The sequence below is a fragment of the Planococcus citri genome, chromosome 3 (assembly GCF_950023065.1).
Source record: "Planococcus citri chromosome 3, ihPlaCitr1.1, whole genome shotgun sequence".
Taxonomy (NCBI): domain Eukaryota; kingdom Metazoa; phylum Arthropoda; class Insecta; order Hemiptera; family Pseudococcidae; genus Planococcus; species Planococcus citri.
In genome coordinates this window covers 9,411,690-9,427,341 of record NC_088679.1, presented here as the reverse complement: position 1 = coordinate 9,427,341, position 15,652 = coordinate 9,411,690, and the positions used below count along the sequence as shown (strand labels likewise).

General features: G+C 30.9%; 2 protein-coding genes across 9 annotated transcripts in view; both read left to right on the top strand.

Annotated features, from left to right (window-relative positions):
• Window positions 1–10,558, top strand: part of LOC135840435 (GATA-binding factor 2-like) — a 92,143-nt gene extending 81,585 nt beyond the window's left edge. The window contains exons 5-10 of one of the 8 annotated variants that reach the window (XM_065356975.1): window positions 2,552–2,721; window positions 7,464–7,592; window positions 7,722–7,886; window positions 8,560–8,632; window positions 8,896–8,986; window positions 9,661–10,558. In XM_065356975.1, the coding sequence (XP_065213047.1) occupies window positions 2,552–2,721; window positions 7,464–7,592; window positions 7,722–7,886; window positions 8,560–8,632; window positions 8,896–8,945 (587 nt within the window). In that variant the 3' untranslated portion in view covers window positions 8,946–8,986; window positions 9,661–10,558. Of the gene's footprint in view, window positions 1–2,551; window positions 2,722–3,451; window positions 3,550–7,463; window positions 7,593–7,721; window positions 7,887–8,559; window positions 8,714–8,895; window positions 8,987–9,660 lie in introns of all 8 variants that reach the window. The other 7 variants (XM_065356972.1, XM_065356971.1, XM_065356974.1 and 4 more) reach the window with 7 other exon arrangements.
• A 3,989-nt stretch (window positions 10,559–14,547) lies between these two features.
• Window positions 14,548–15,652, top strand: part of LOC135839590 (uncharacterized) — a 28,873-nt gene continuing 27,768 nt past the window's right edge. The window contains exon 1 of the mRNA XM_065355681.1: window positions 14,548–14,707. The gene's annotated coding sequence lies outside the window, so the exon portion shown is untranslated. The remainder of the gene's footprint in view (window positions 14,708–15,652) is intronic.

The following is a 15,652-nucleotide window of genomic DNA, read 5'->3' as shown; positions in this document are numbered from 1 at the left end:
AAATTTGGAATTTTAAGTAATTTGTAAATAAATAGGATTTTTTTTTGCGAATTTTGATTTTAAAAAAAAAGTCAAGTATAAAGTCTCTTTTCTTCTTAGAAAAGTTTTGAATCATGGAAAAGTTTTTTGCTCAAATTAAATCAATGTTTAGAATTCCAAATTAAAGAAAATTCTTAAAAAATATCAAAAAGTCTTTTTTGAAATTTTTTCTTATTGAGATGCAGAAAAAATGGAGGAAAAAAGTAGGTACAGAATAGTAGAATATTTTTGTAATTATTTTAATGAGGAAAAGGTAGATGGGGGGGGGTCATAATTTTTTATTATTATTAATATGGAAAAGCATGGGAGAAAAAAATCAAAATTCCGAAAAAAAATAAAATAATTGTAAAAAAAATTTAAAAAATAAAAATATTTTAAGAGGTGAGAAAAATGGAAAATTTGAAGTTTTGATTCATAAATGGAAAAAAACAAAACTCTTTCTTGAAAATGTTGTTTAACAAAAGGAAAATTTTGTGGAAGTTTTGGCAAAAAGTGGCGAAGAAACTCTTTGTAACGTTTCGACGGAGCATCTTTTATTTTCATTGAGAATCAGAAAACACGAAAAAAAAATTGAAATTCCAAAACTAAAGTGAAAAAAAATTAGCGTAGACTGGAATCGGCTTTTGGTTTTGGTAAAGGCGGCGGACAGTTAGAACTGGAATGCTTTCTTTAAGAAGAGTATCTTGAATTTCGTTGTCTGTAATCGAATAGGGGACATTTTTCATGACCATAGAAATTTTTTTCTGTTTAGGGTTACTAAATGTAAAGAATTGTCTTCTATCTTCTTCAAATTTTCTGGTCAAATTACAAAAATTATCAATGTCTGTCAAGAATATCTTAAGAACCTGATTCGTTGTTTTGGTTTCAAATTTTTTTGTGGTAATTTTCTTGATTTCTAAGAGTTCTGACATATAATTCACAACATCGGGGAGAATAATTGGAGGGATTCTAACCTTTGAAGTTTCTTTTGAAGTCGACGAATTCTCTTCAGGTTCTTCCACTGCTATGGAATTGAATTTGTTTTTCATAGAGATGTTGGATGGAGCAACATTTGTTGGATGTTTAACAGCTTTTTTAGGTAATTGGAATTCACCATCGTTTGGAACTCGAGGTTTGGCATTTTTCAATTCCGATTCGGCTAGTAAGGCCCTCTTGTTATCAATCGATTTCTTCAATATCGGATCGGTAATATTACTAGGCATTTTAATACATTGTATGAGTGTATACTGAGATGTTCACTCCACGAAGGTTCAACGATGAATGAGAATTTGAAAGTTTATGGAAAAAGCAGGACTTTTTGCAACTTTGACAAAAAAAACTGAGAACAAAGGCAGAATAGTCGGGAAAAAATAAGGAAAACAGGATGATGAGGGCTGTTTATTCAGACACCCTGAAACTTGAACCAATTTTTCTTTTATTGAGATAGTGATTTTAAAATTCAGTTTATAAAATTCGGAATAAATTTGCACGTATGGGGAAAATTCAATCATCTTTAGCATCAACAACAATTTCCAAAGAGAACTACTTCATACTCTCCAGTACTCCTGAAGGATGAGGGGGGAGGGGGGTGTCAGAAGAATCTCCTAAGAATCGGGAATAGGAAAATTTTTATAGCTAAAGAGTAAAGACTGGTTGAATTTGGAGTGAATCTGTTTGTGACATTCTGTGGAGATGAAATAAAATTGATACATAATTGAAAACCTGCGATTGAAGTTTGAAAAGATCGAGTTTCAACGTTCAATATCAGAGCTCAACTTTTCACAGTGAATGCAAATGTTGAAAGCTAAAATTTTTTGGGAAAATAATGGCAAAGACTTTTTTATATCCTCTTTCCCATAAACTAATTTTTAAAATAGAATCTCGCCAACCCTCATGAGCACAAAAGTCCTTAATTTTAGCCAAAATTTTAAAAAAATGTCAAAACTGCAGTGACATCTCGACGATTGTTATACTTACTAACTCGACGGTTCTGAGTTCGAATATTGGCTAATTTTTTCGATCTGATTCCTCTGAAGCCCTCTCCCCCTCACCACCCCCTCTCGTTCTTACTAATGATCTTGAACATGATCAGAATGCCAAAAAATTGAAAATAAATAAAATTCAGTGGTTAAGAAGAAACGAAAGGATCAGGTCTAGAATATAGATGGATCCTCCTGCTATTCTAAAAAATCCTCAAAAAACATAATGAACCGAAAAGTCATAAGCACAGTGTGTTTTTCCACTCAAAATTAGGTCAATCTGTCATTTTTCAAATATTGGTATAGGTATATTTTCAAAGACATCTACTTTAATACGCAAGATGAATAATATCACTCGTTGGCAAAATATAATGTGTCTATTTATTATGCTCGTCTTCAATTATACCTATTCTTAGGTATAAAAAAAAACTAGGAAACCTCGACGTACATACTTCGGTCACGAGTTGCTCGAAGAATAGAAAATCTGCGATGCTACGTAATTACTTACTTATTATGCACTGTACTACAAACGGTTAATACGAGGTGATTTTTAGCAGACGAAATGGATTATTACGCCGAAGGCAGAGAATGTGTGAATTGCGGAGCGATTTCGACGCCGTTATGGCGACGCGATGGCACAGGACATTATTTATGCAACGCTTGCGGATTATACCATAAAATGAACGGCATGAATCGCCCACTTGTCAGGCAGCCTAGAAGGCTGGTCAGTTTCAGAAAAACCTATTATTATAGAAGGAAAAAAACCGCTATTACTAAATACCTTCCTTTATTATAATTGTGGAACGATGCTTGTGCTCTGCTACGTTGGCAATTTTCCACATTTATTAACCTATACCTCTACCTCTACCTTCGGTATTGGAAAAATTTCAATAATTTGCTGTTTTGTCTCGAAAGAGAGGCTACAGAGCTGTATAGACCTGCGTGTAGTAGAATCAGCAAAGGAAGGTATTTCATATTACAAATAGAGGTGTTTTTATCCTTCTTCGTTCATATTCGCTTATGAGATATACTCGCTGGCTGGTAGGAATTATTTAAAGCAAGTGTACTTGTACATTTTTTACTATAAAACCACATTGGGAATTTATAAAAACAATTTTAAAAAAAAAATTAACATAACGATTTACGTAAGTAAAATTACCAACAACGCTTTTTTATACTCGGGCCTTTTTTTTAATTCTCATCCAGAGAGACCATTATCTTGTGGAAATCCCCTACCAGTCATCGGTTATCTTATAATGTGTGGGACGTATTCTAGTCGTTCAAGATGATGATGATGATGATGGTGATAATCTCGAGCATGAGATAAATTTTCAAACAAGAACAAAATTTTCACGTCGAATGCACCAAAAATATATAAAAAAATAAAAAACCTTGCGATTGGAAATTGTGTCTACACGAATGTTTGAAATTGAAAAAAAATTTCGGTGTTGCAGTGGCTTCCGGTCCAGGGGCTGGTTCAGGGGATTTCTGCAAGTTTGTTAATAACAACTACGGTCGAAACACTTTCGAAGAGAAATCACCGCGAAGACTGGTATGTATTTTTGTTTTGAGTTTTGTTGGTGTTCACTTTTTTTTCTTTTTTTTTTTTTTTGTAATGAAATATTGTAAAAAATATGGATTTTTTTTTACGTAAAAAGTTGATATTAAGAGATGAATAATTGAAAAATTGTTGAAATTTATTGAACGAAATTACCGCTATTGTTTGTCACGTGTGATTTTTTTCTGCTTATCAATGACTCGTGTTCGAATGACAAACAATAAAGTTGTACTTTATTTTCGAACTTTTCCTGTTTATGTTTGGTATAAATTTCGAGTTTACAAACTCGCAAAGTGTGTTTTGAAGTAATTCGACCAAAGCACGCTTCGTTTTCGTTGATTTTACTACTCGTATTTACCTACTTGATGGTTTTTTTTCTTCTCGTGTGGTGATTGGGTTTTTGTTTTTGAATGCTTACCAGCCTGCGAGGTTTAATTTTTAAGTTTTTATTTTACATAGATAATGAGTTTTATGCGATTTTCATCAGTGATGGGTAAATTTTAGTGGAAAAAGTACGCAGATTTTTCGATGTTCATTTTAATAGCAATGTCAAAGGAAGATGGATGAATCGACTGGAGTTTATTTTTTCACGTTTTTTGTAGCTTTTATTTGTTTATTAAAAAAAAAAAAAAAAAAAAAAAAAATGAAAAATTCACTTTTCCTCCTAGAAAGTCAGCTGATAAATTGTGGATTCGTATTCAGCGAGTTGAACTGCTCCAAAATGTAATTTTTTCAATTATTTTGGCACAATTTTTCGATTTTTAATTTGGAAGATTTTTCACGAAAAAAAAAATGTAAAAATGAGTGAAAATTAGAGCAATTTGACCAAATGGTACCGTATATTTTTTATTTTTTTAAAAACATTTTCGTCGATTAAAAATGATTTTAAAAAGTTAAAAGCCGATAACATTATGAAAAAATATGAAAGGATTCGCACTGGGAACCTTTTGTTTACATACTAAATTTCATGTCATTTGGCCTAAAAATGCTCAATTTGGAGCCAAAAAAGTAAGAATCATATTTTTTGACTTATCTTTCACCACAACAAATTAATAGAAAGCTGCAAAAAAGAATTGAAAAAATTTACTTCGGTAGGTTAATTCATCAAACTTATCCTCCTGCCTTATAAAAAAAAATTATTTTAAAATAGTGAAGAGATTTTTCCTCAATTTTTTTCATCATTTTATTCAATCAAAAATTATGTTATAACATCATTCGAGATGGAAAATAATGAAGTATTTGCCCAACACTGAAAAATACAGCATAAATACATTGATGAGTGATTTGGCGTTCTGTTCAATCACTAAATTAATTTTATTTATTTTTATTTTCATTTTTCAAAAATATTTTGAACTTATCGACCTTTGGAAAAAAATCAAAATTACTCGACTGTTCAAGTTTTTTAAAAATTTTGGATGTGGTAAGATCCAAAAAAAGATAAAGTACTACTTTTGAAAGTTGAATTTCATTACTGCTCAAAAAATTCCATTTTATTAATTTTTATGAGGTCGTTTTTTTTTTTTTTTTTTTTTTTTTTTTTGAACAAACGTCGTTCATATCGAAGACAAGTCGAGTAAGGACGGGGGAAGGGGAGGTTGCCCCTTTTCCAAATTTTTCATCTGCTGAGTTCAGACTGGTAGTTTTGATTTTTCAATATTGGTAAAAATAATCTTCCAGTTGGAAAAATGGATGACTATTGACTAAGTTGGAAAATTTCTAAAATCTACGATCTATTTCAACGTATTTGGTGAAAAAAATACTCCTGAGGGACCTTAAAAAGGAAGGGGACAGGGGAAAATACCATTTCGAGCAGGAAATGCAATTTTTTTCTATACTTAATATGATTTATTAAAAAAATTAATTCTGGCTTAAAAGTTTCATCTGTAAGATGAAAATGTCAACGGCTATTTATTTTTTGATTCGTCATTCTATTACGGGGGCAAGGTGGAGGAGGGTAGAGGGGAGGATTACTATTATTGCAAAAATAGAATAAAATTTTGATTAAATAATAAGAACAGTTTATAATGAATAAAAATTATATTGAAACAAATTTTTAAAAAAGGAAAAAAATCAGGAATAGCAAAAAAAAAATTTCAAGTGGTGGAGAATTTTGACCAAGCTCAGAAGATGACTTCATTGGTGTTGAAAGTCGCTCACACGCTCAGAAAAAATCTCAATTTCGAAGATTTCCTCACAAAGGAAGGGGGAGAATTTTTTTAAAAATTGCTATATTTCACTCTAGCCTTCGCTCAACCTGTTTTCTGAAAAAAATGGCCTAGTTCTAAAATATGGTAGGTACCTATTTGAGATACTGTGTTAAAATAGGTAGATAATAATTGTCGCCTCAAAATTCAGGACCACTTTTAAGGTTTTTCTGAGCGATTAAAAATTTAAAAATTGCCCATTTTTGAAAAATTTTCCTCTCGAATATTTCTCATTAAGAATGCTGAAACATGGAAAGTTATCATTCCTGATACTGAAAGAATATTTTAAAATACAGTAGTGCCAATTTTTTAGTCATTATTTACGCCAATTCCAAAAACTCGAAAAAAATTTGATCATTTTTTTGCTGTATTTCAATTTTTTGAATTGGCAACAACGATCAAAAAAACTGGCATTAAGTACTGTATTCCGAAATATATTCTCTCGAGTTTCGTAAATGAAATCTTTGATATTCTAGCCCAATATTAACGCACAATTTTCGAGAAGAAAATATTTCCAAAACACGAATTTAGCCAATTAGTGGTCTTGGATTTTGACGACGATGGCCTGAGTCAACGCAGTATCTCAAATACTACTCGAAACTGTGACATTTTCACCAAAAAACCAAGTTGGGCCAGGGTTAGAGCGAAAAAACCACGATTTTTTCTAAAAATCTCTCTTTTTGAGGATTCATTTCTCCCTTCCAGAGATATCTTCGGAGCTAAAAATTTTTCTGGGCGACTTACTTTTAAAAAAGGTTTGGAATTTTGGTCAAAATTCTTCGATTTTCCTCGATGAAAATTGAAGAAACCCCTTCCCTTCACTCGTATTGTTTTCAATTTTATTTTTCAATTAATTTTTCCAGGCATGTTTCCATTTATTTCAAAAAAATATATAAAAATGTATATAATATAGAGGATGAAAGCCAATAAATTTTTTTGTTTAAATAATACTTAAAAATAACAGCAGGCAGGTTAATTAGAAAACTCACTTTTTATTAAAACCTATTTTGAAATATTAAATAATACCTACCTACTGATAATTCATTTTGTTTTTTTTTTCAATTTTTAATTTCATTTCTCATTAACATTCATTAATTTGTACGTTATTTTTCACTATTATACAAGGGTGTCTGGAGAAATGATGTCGTATGAAACTTCAATTTAAGTAGGTATCGAAACACATTTTGAAAAAGCGAAACGTTGCCAATACTTAACATAAACAGATCAGTTCATTTAATTAGTTCTTACAAAATGAAGAAACCTACCAAAAAACATTTTTGAAAATTGTATACCTATTCGATTAAAATGATTTTTAAAGTCAAAATCCAAGATGAAACCCTGGTTTAAATTCAATAAACATATCATAGGTATATGACGAAACAAAACGTTGGTTTTTGGCTTATCTTTATCGAAGATGGACAATTTTTCAGTTTCAAGTTGCGATAATATTTTCTATAAAAAAAAAAAATGAGGGTGAATCAAGAAAAATCTGCAAGACAAGTTCAATAAACAGTGTATCTCTTCTTAATACCTACTCGTACGTTAAAATTTCAACAATTTTTCAATTTTATTCCCAATAATATTACTTCTTTCCACGATTGTAATTTTCGATTTCCTAAAATATACTCGTCGAATTTCCAAAACAAACACCTATACGGTCATTTAATAGATATTTTGTGTTGTTTTTTTTCTGACTTTTCGAAGCCGGTTATATGCAAAACAGAAATTTCATATCACGGTAATCGCCAGACACCCTATAATAAACCCCTTTCAAAGAAGAATTTCGCTCATCACTCATCAATTTCAAGAGCTTCTTGGCCGGGTGGTTTAGAGGTAAAGGGATCACATTTTTTGCTTTATCGTCTATACCATAGATACGATTTTTTTTTCTTTTTTCAAAACCCAAATTGTACGATATGATAATTTTATAATTAATGTATTGTTTTTTGTTTTCTATTTCAGACTGCTTCTCGTCGAGTAGGTTTGACTTGCTCGAACTGTCACACGAGTACGACATCGTTATGGCGTAGAAACGCGGTCGGAGAACCTGTGTGTAATGCTTGTGGTCTCTATTATAAATTACACAACGTAAATAGGCCATTAACCATGAAAAAAGATAGCATACAGGTAAACAGAAACTCATACTTGTACGAATATTTTTAATTTATACTCGTACGCCCGATAGGGATATATTTTTCGCGACTCTAAGGTCAGACATGAGGTACCTATTCGTGAGTCAGAAGCTTCGATATAGCTTATACTTATTCGAGTAGACGTCGTTAAGTTCAACTCGAGCATTGTGTAGTTGTCTAAACATATGCCTAAGTAATGATGGTTTATTAAAAATGAAGTAGGTACCTTTTATACACCTTTTGTTAGTGAGATTTACTCGACTAATTGCTATAAAGAGTGGACTTTGAAACCAAAAAAAATGAATAGATCTAAATATGGGTATGATTTTGAAAGAAATACTATTTTTGTAACTTTTGATCGACAAAATTGACATTACTGAAGAATAGAATGTGTCAATTTAGCATTTGAAGGTTTCAAGATGATAAAGTAATGAAATGAATCATTGTTTGTTCGATGTTTGAAAGAATTAACTGAACAAAACGAACATAACGGTATGAAATTATTATAGGAGGGAGGTAGGGGGGATTATTTCAGAAAGTGATCAAATTCGAAATCAAACATTGTACCTTGCTCATTCGAAATATAATTTTTCCAATCAACTTTCATCGTAACAAGTTGGAGTAAAATATATTTTACTTATCTATATCTTGATTTTTATATTTTTCAGACTAGAAAAAGGAAGCCAAAGGGTGGCAAAGGAGACCATTCTGCGCCGAAGGCCATCAAACTCGAGCAAAATGGTGAGTACGAGAAACCAGTTACATCAGGGATACCTAGGCCTACGAATCTACGTTTCGACAAAACGCACCGAAACCAATTAGGTATCTATCACAGAACCCTTCCCAAAAAATCCACCATCAACCCACCATTTATTGTGTACCTTTTATGTAGTAACAAAATCTTCAGGATGTGAGAATCATCCTTTTTTTCGAGGGCAAATGGCATCCTCTTATCTACGTTGCATGTTAACACTTTCCATTTACCACGAATTTTAATTTGACAGGTTCAGAACCAGAATATATGATCATCTCATACGATCAGTTTTCACTTTAAAAAATGTTTACCCTAAATATGTGTAAAAATTTATTCATCAGGTACAAATAAGTATTTGTTTTATCCATTTGAGTTGTCGCTTCAAGTTTAAATATCGCGTATGTGGTCTTAGAATTATTACGCACAGGGATGCTTAGCTTCGTTTATCTATATATTCTCATGCTTTTTACCTATCTACTGTACGAAATGTGGAAATGTTGGTATAGCTTTTTATTTAAAAAATTTCAGTCAGATGGGAGATGAGAGGAGAAATAGTTTGATGAGGAATAGATAAGATTTTTCATTGGAATATATTCACGATTGTGGGAAAATCAGAAAGAGGGTTTCGGAGGGTTCTTGGAATTATTCGAAAGTTGAATTAATTATTTTTAAAAAAAATACCACATGGAATGAGAAGTTCTTAGATATCGAGTTGATATATACAAAAAATTACGTAAAAATTGAATCACAAATTTATTATTTGAAAAAAAAAAACGATAAAAATTGAAAGGAATATTTGTATTATCCCTCTGAAGTAAACGATAATGGATAAAGCAAACCGTTGTACACGATTGACGATTATGGGACGCCATTCTGCATAAAATTTCGGCTTTAATCACCCGAATAATACTTAAAATTGCCATCATGTAACCCTTCCTCTTCATCACCTAACCACAATTTTTCCCTCATCGAATGAAATCTTCGTCTATTAATTTTCACTTTTTTCTTGTTCCAGGATACGAACCATCTGTTCATAATAACAGCGTCGGTGTAATTAGAGGTTTTTAAAGTCATCATCACGCGTTCGCGAACAAAAAAAGGATTGTTTTTTTTTATTTTGTTTGAATGTTTTGTTTTCTTTTACAAAGGAATACCTTTTAATGATAAATTGTTATACGTTTTAATGTTGATTCTTATACCAATGTTTTTAATTAAGTGAAAAAAAAAGAAACTATACCATTTATTTGATAGAAGTTTAATTTTACGTTTTATTTTTTTATAATGCAAAGAAAAATGTTACGAGTCTCGTGTTTTAATTTGAAAAAAGTAGTGTAATTTTTGATGACTCGAAAAAAAAATTTATGTTTTTTTAATTTCATGTAGACTAGTATAGTAAAACGTAGTGGTACTTATAGGACATAAAAAAGTTCTTTGTTTTGTTATGATTTTTTCCTTCTTTCAATTTTTTCTCCCCTTTTCGATGTAATTAACATTGAAGAGTGAAGGTTCTATTTAATATTTATAATGAATACGTGCTAATTTAATTAAGACTTAATTTTTTTAAAAGAGTTTTTTCGAACGAGTTTTTACTATAATTGTATCTCTGCTACTTTCTTTTTTTAAATGTCTCTCTCTTTACTTAAATACCTAGATCTGAACTTAGCATCTTTTTATTTCTCTGTTTTTTAACCCATTCGTATACTGACCGAATGGGGTTCTCGTTCAACGTTTGATCTGAATGATTCAGAATTTGTTTAGTTTAATTATTATACGTAATTTGTATCTATTATTTTTCGTTTGCCTTTTCGTATATAAAGTTGTACATTGATTTCAAATATTTCGCTTCGTTTTAGAAAATGTTACTAAGGCAACATTATGAAAATTTGTAAATAAAGTTTATTTTGATTTACCTACGTGATGGTTATTGGTTTTATTATGTTTTAGAAAATTTGTGTTTGAATTGAGGAGAAATGAAAACCGAGCTGGAGGCTACAGAATGACTCGATTCAGATTTCGATGGGTTGGTTTTGGACAAACTACAGCGATTCGAGTAAATTCAAAAGATTTCTTATTTCAACGCAGATAGAAAACTTTTTCATAGTCAAGTTATTAGGTAAATGAATAATTATCCACAATTATAACGAGTTCAAAATCATAAAAACGTGGTAAAGACTGATTTTTCTCAAACAGTTCAAAGAAAAAAAAAGAAGAATTAAAATCTTTCGAAATCGTTTTCGTTTTAAATGGGCGGGTATCTTAAAAACTAGCTGAAGAATTGAAAAAAAAAACGAATCAGATTTTGACAATTTTCGAACAAAAAATGAAACACTTTCAAGTAAGCAATTGCTACAGTGTCATAAAAATTAATAAACCGAAATAACGTTAAAAAAAACGCCATAAATGCTCTAGAATTATTTTTGAAATTGATTTCTCAATTTTATGAGAATGATTTCAATCATAAAAATAAAATCATAATTGTAAAAATTACACAGAATTTTATGCCATTAAAGCTTTGGGGAAAATCATAGAAATAAATTCTTGAAGGCAAGTTCTGCTAAATGCTCGTATTTTTGAAATGTCATAGGAATCGTTGAAATACTTATTGTACGAGTTTGAAGAGAATCAAAAACAAACTTTTTCAAAATCAATATCAGAATTATTTTCCATCATTTTTATTCCAATCGATACTTCAATATTTCAGTAATTTTTTCCAAATATTTGGTCATTTTATGAGCACTAAAATTCAAATTCAAACAGTCTTAGAAACCATTTTGGTTGCATTTTCAAGTTTTATGGAATTTTTAAAGACTTTTTATGAACTTTCTGTGCAATTTCTAGGCTATTTTCAGAATTTTAATGATATTTAGCCTTTTTAGATTTATACTATGATTTTTTCAAAGCGATTTTTCATGTTTTCATTTTTTTTTATGTTTACTACTATTCTTGGCAATTTGAATGTCATTTTTATGACTGTTTGAAAACGTTATTTATTTATTGCTGCTTTCATTTTGCATTGCTCAAACTAAATCCTAAAGATGGAGGGAGGGAGGAAAGGTGGCGGTGGCAACGTTATTCCAACATTTACAAGATCGTCGAGAGCAAATTTTGATGTACGTAAAATCAATTCTGAGCATCTGAAAAGAGAAATTATTTTGATTTTTTTTCTAATTTTAGTCTTGTTTTGATTAAAGAGACGGTGTCTTTCTTGATTTAGAAATTGAGTACAATATTGAATATATAAAATAATTTTTTCAAATTTCTTCAAAAACACGAAAAAGAATTTGGTAAAATTTTTTTCTGAATAAGCCTGGATTAAGCACTATTTTCTTTTTCATTTTTGAAATAATTACTTACTTTGGGTATGGTGAAATATCAAACATTACGAAACTAAACTTCTGGGAATAAACTTAATTTTTTTAATTGTGACGATAAATTCCAACTTGGTTTCATTGATATGTATGAATATGAATAATATCAAAATTTGATTTAGTCGAAGGAGAAAGTTTATATTTTGAACTATTTTGTATCTTATTTTTGGCCTTTCAAACCGAATGAGAAAAGTTTGAACCGCCCCGAGGCCTCTTAGAGGATCTATTAATTTCAGTTTTGGAAAAATTCCTATGAAATGACTCGACTTGAGTATCGCTTAGTTCTACAGACTTGAATTAATTTGTACATAAATATTTGTAGTTTTCACCACCAATTTCAAAAAAAATTTCCAACATCTGATCAAATTTTTCGTCAACAATCAATTTTTAAAAAAATGAGTGATATTTTCGTTTAAAAATAAACAGAAAATTGATTTTGGAAAATTGTGCCCAAAAATAATCAAATTTTCATTTCTTTTGCAACTAAGCAACTAAGTAATGATTTTTTCCTCTCAATCTCAAATTTACGCTTGAAAATCAGACTAGCAGAGAAATTAACTTTGAAGGTACTGAAGCGAGATCTAAACTTGATTATTATTTCAATTTCAAGAATTATCAAATTGTCGAAAAATTTTGACAGAATCAAGTATACCTTCACCCACAAAGCTAACATTCGAGCTGGGGGATCTCAAATTGGTCAAAATTGACAATTCGTACAATTATTTTCGTAACTTTTGTTGTTCTTGTATTTTTTTTTTTTCAATTGGCGTTTGCCTAAAGAAACATTCAAGGCTGTAAACAAAAAAACAAAAACAATATTCGAAAATTTGATCAAAATTGGGAACCTGTGAGAGTAATTGTTCTGTCCACCCCATGTCATGATTTTTTTTTAAAATTAATATATAAATTTAAATATATAAAAAAATTATTAAATCAAAAAATAGTTTACTAAAAAGAGGATGAAAAAGTGTCTCCAAAGCGATTTTTCAAATTTTTAAATGGCTTGGCAGTTTTCAACGTCTATAAATAAATTATGGCGAAGAATAGAGCTTCTAATACATAAGTATGGAGAGTCGAATTTGAGCCACTGACACTTCGAATTTCTCATTTTATTCTTTTAAATAGCTCATCAAACATGCTTGTCCAATCGTAAAGAGTTCAAAAATCACGAGATCCTTTCTCCCCCTCTTTCTCCTCCCCCTAACTTTACTGGAAAGGTATGAATATTTTTATAATTAATGTTTTTTTTTCAGAATTGGGTATCTGAAGGGGCACAATGAGACACCCTATTGAAAAATATCAACTGGACGCAGGCTGGAGATTAGTTCGGAGGGGTTTAATCAAAAAATAAGCAAACATTTGAACTCGACGTTTTCAAATTAATCGTTGTAAACATCTACACACAAAATCATCTCATTTTAGAATTTTTTTTTCAAACTTCAAAATGAGTAACCCTTCATGCCCCAGGAAGGTCAAGATCCCATTCTGAAAATTATAGGTAGGTAAACAAAAATGAAGGGGGCTCTTTATCTTTAAAAAAAATTGAACGAAATCAGAGAACCAGACTTTATTTTCAGTTTGAGTTGGAAGAAATTGGTTAAAACGAACGGTTATGGTTGTACAGAGAGCTGAGAGCACGCAGCTAGCAACATAGTGATTTCAATTTATCGAGTATGTAGACTTCAAAAATGAGCTCAGGGGATCAAAAAAGTATTAGTTATCGTCTGCACTTCTAACTCTTCTGAAATGTTCCCAACCTTATATTTTCATACTACACTTCGAGTCTTCAATGAACCTACTATCTCATTACTCTTTAGCTACTTCAAATTGGTTCCATCGAATAAAAACGAGGTCATAAAGGTCGGTGAGACGTACAGCTTGCAGTTGTACCAACGTATTTTGAACCTTCGAATCCACAGTATACCTACTTACCCACCTACAGTACCCACACCTGTGAAAAATCCATAAAAGCGTAACTTTGCAAAGCCTTCAGAACGCCTAAATCCATAAAAAAAATTATCTCTCTCAAGGACACACTTCGGATCAACCCAAGCCCTCTTCGTGCATCCAAACTCTCGAATTTTCAACAGGCTCTTCACTCAGTATGTGTTCTCAATCACAATGTATTCGATTCGATCTACACAGTACACAATACACATCTTATCTGTCAACCAAAGAAGGTACCTATCGAAGGTACCTATAATAACCAAACTATACCAAATTCGAGCGAAAGAAAAATATAAGCTCGTAAATGAAACATACGAATACGATTAACGCTGCCAGAAATAAGCGCCTCCCATTTCATCGGTGTATGCATCAAGCGTGACTTTCTGAAGTAAGCCTCTTCTTTCGACACTCTGTCGCCTATATATTACTACATATAGACTGAAAATGAAAAAAAAAAAAAAAACTAAACCGTACACGGCGAAATGATAAGCAAAGTAAACACGAATTTAGTGGGGACTGCGGTTATAATATGGTAGATAAGAGGATAAAAAATTCAGGTGTGTGGGAAAATACATATAGGAAAAAAAATGAGGGGAAGGAATGAAGCAATAATGAAGTGTGAAAACGAAATTGGTAATTATTTCTCGGTACATTTCAGATTAGTTTCTTGTTGCACTGTGTTTTCCAACTCAAACAGTTATCGCGTTTATCATTGTTTCGTTTAAAAAGTGTACATCTTCAAGATAGGTGAGAAATTTATCAGATTTATTTCATTATTGGTTTTTTATTATCTTATCGGTTGAAACACGCGATTGTATTTATAAGTAACGCGTAAAAATTAAAGTAAAATTGATAGTCGATTAGAAAAACTAACACAGGCCTGTGTTATTCCGCGGTATTAATCCGTCTTCTGGTCGACTGGACGGACTTGCGAAAGTTTAGCTTTTGGTGACCAAACACTCGAGGAGAGGTTCGAGTTTTAGATAAGTTTTATTGGTGTTATTTTTTTGCGTTATCGTTGCAGTTTTGATTAAATTGAGAGTTTTTTTTTTTATTTGAGTGCAGAAAAGTGACAAGTGATTTTAAGTGAAGAATTGAATGGGATTTTTTTTTTGCAATGCATAGAAAAGGTCAAAAAGGTGAAATAGGGTCGTTGTGTATTTGATTAGAAAAGTTAAGAGATCAATTATAAATTCGTGAACCAACTTACTTAACAAACGAATTATTTTGATTTTCGATTAAAAAATTTCTGGTAATGAAAATTCTCAATTTTTTTTTGATTTGGAGGAAAATGACTTCTACCCTCAATTTATCAATTTTTCCAGTTCCATCGAATTTATTTATTTATATTTCTACATTTCTACAAAACAAAACCTCTCTATAATAGAAGCGTTCAATTATTACGAAACAAAAACGTACCTACCTATACCTATACTCGTATTTTGAGAATTGGGAACAAAGAAATTTTCGAGGAAAAGAAACAGCTTGAAAGAAGGGAAAGTTCAGCTTCAATTATAATTAGACTTTTAAAATAATTATATGATCTCATTTCAACGTAAACAATTGGGACCTAATACATATAGGTACCTATTCATAATCATACCTACTCTCAGTCTAGTCTTGAAAGTTGAACCTATCTACCTAAGGAGCAAGTTTCAAGCGGTAAATTTTCAAAAATTATGACACAACAGG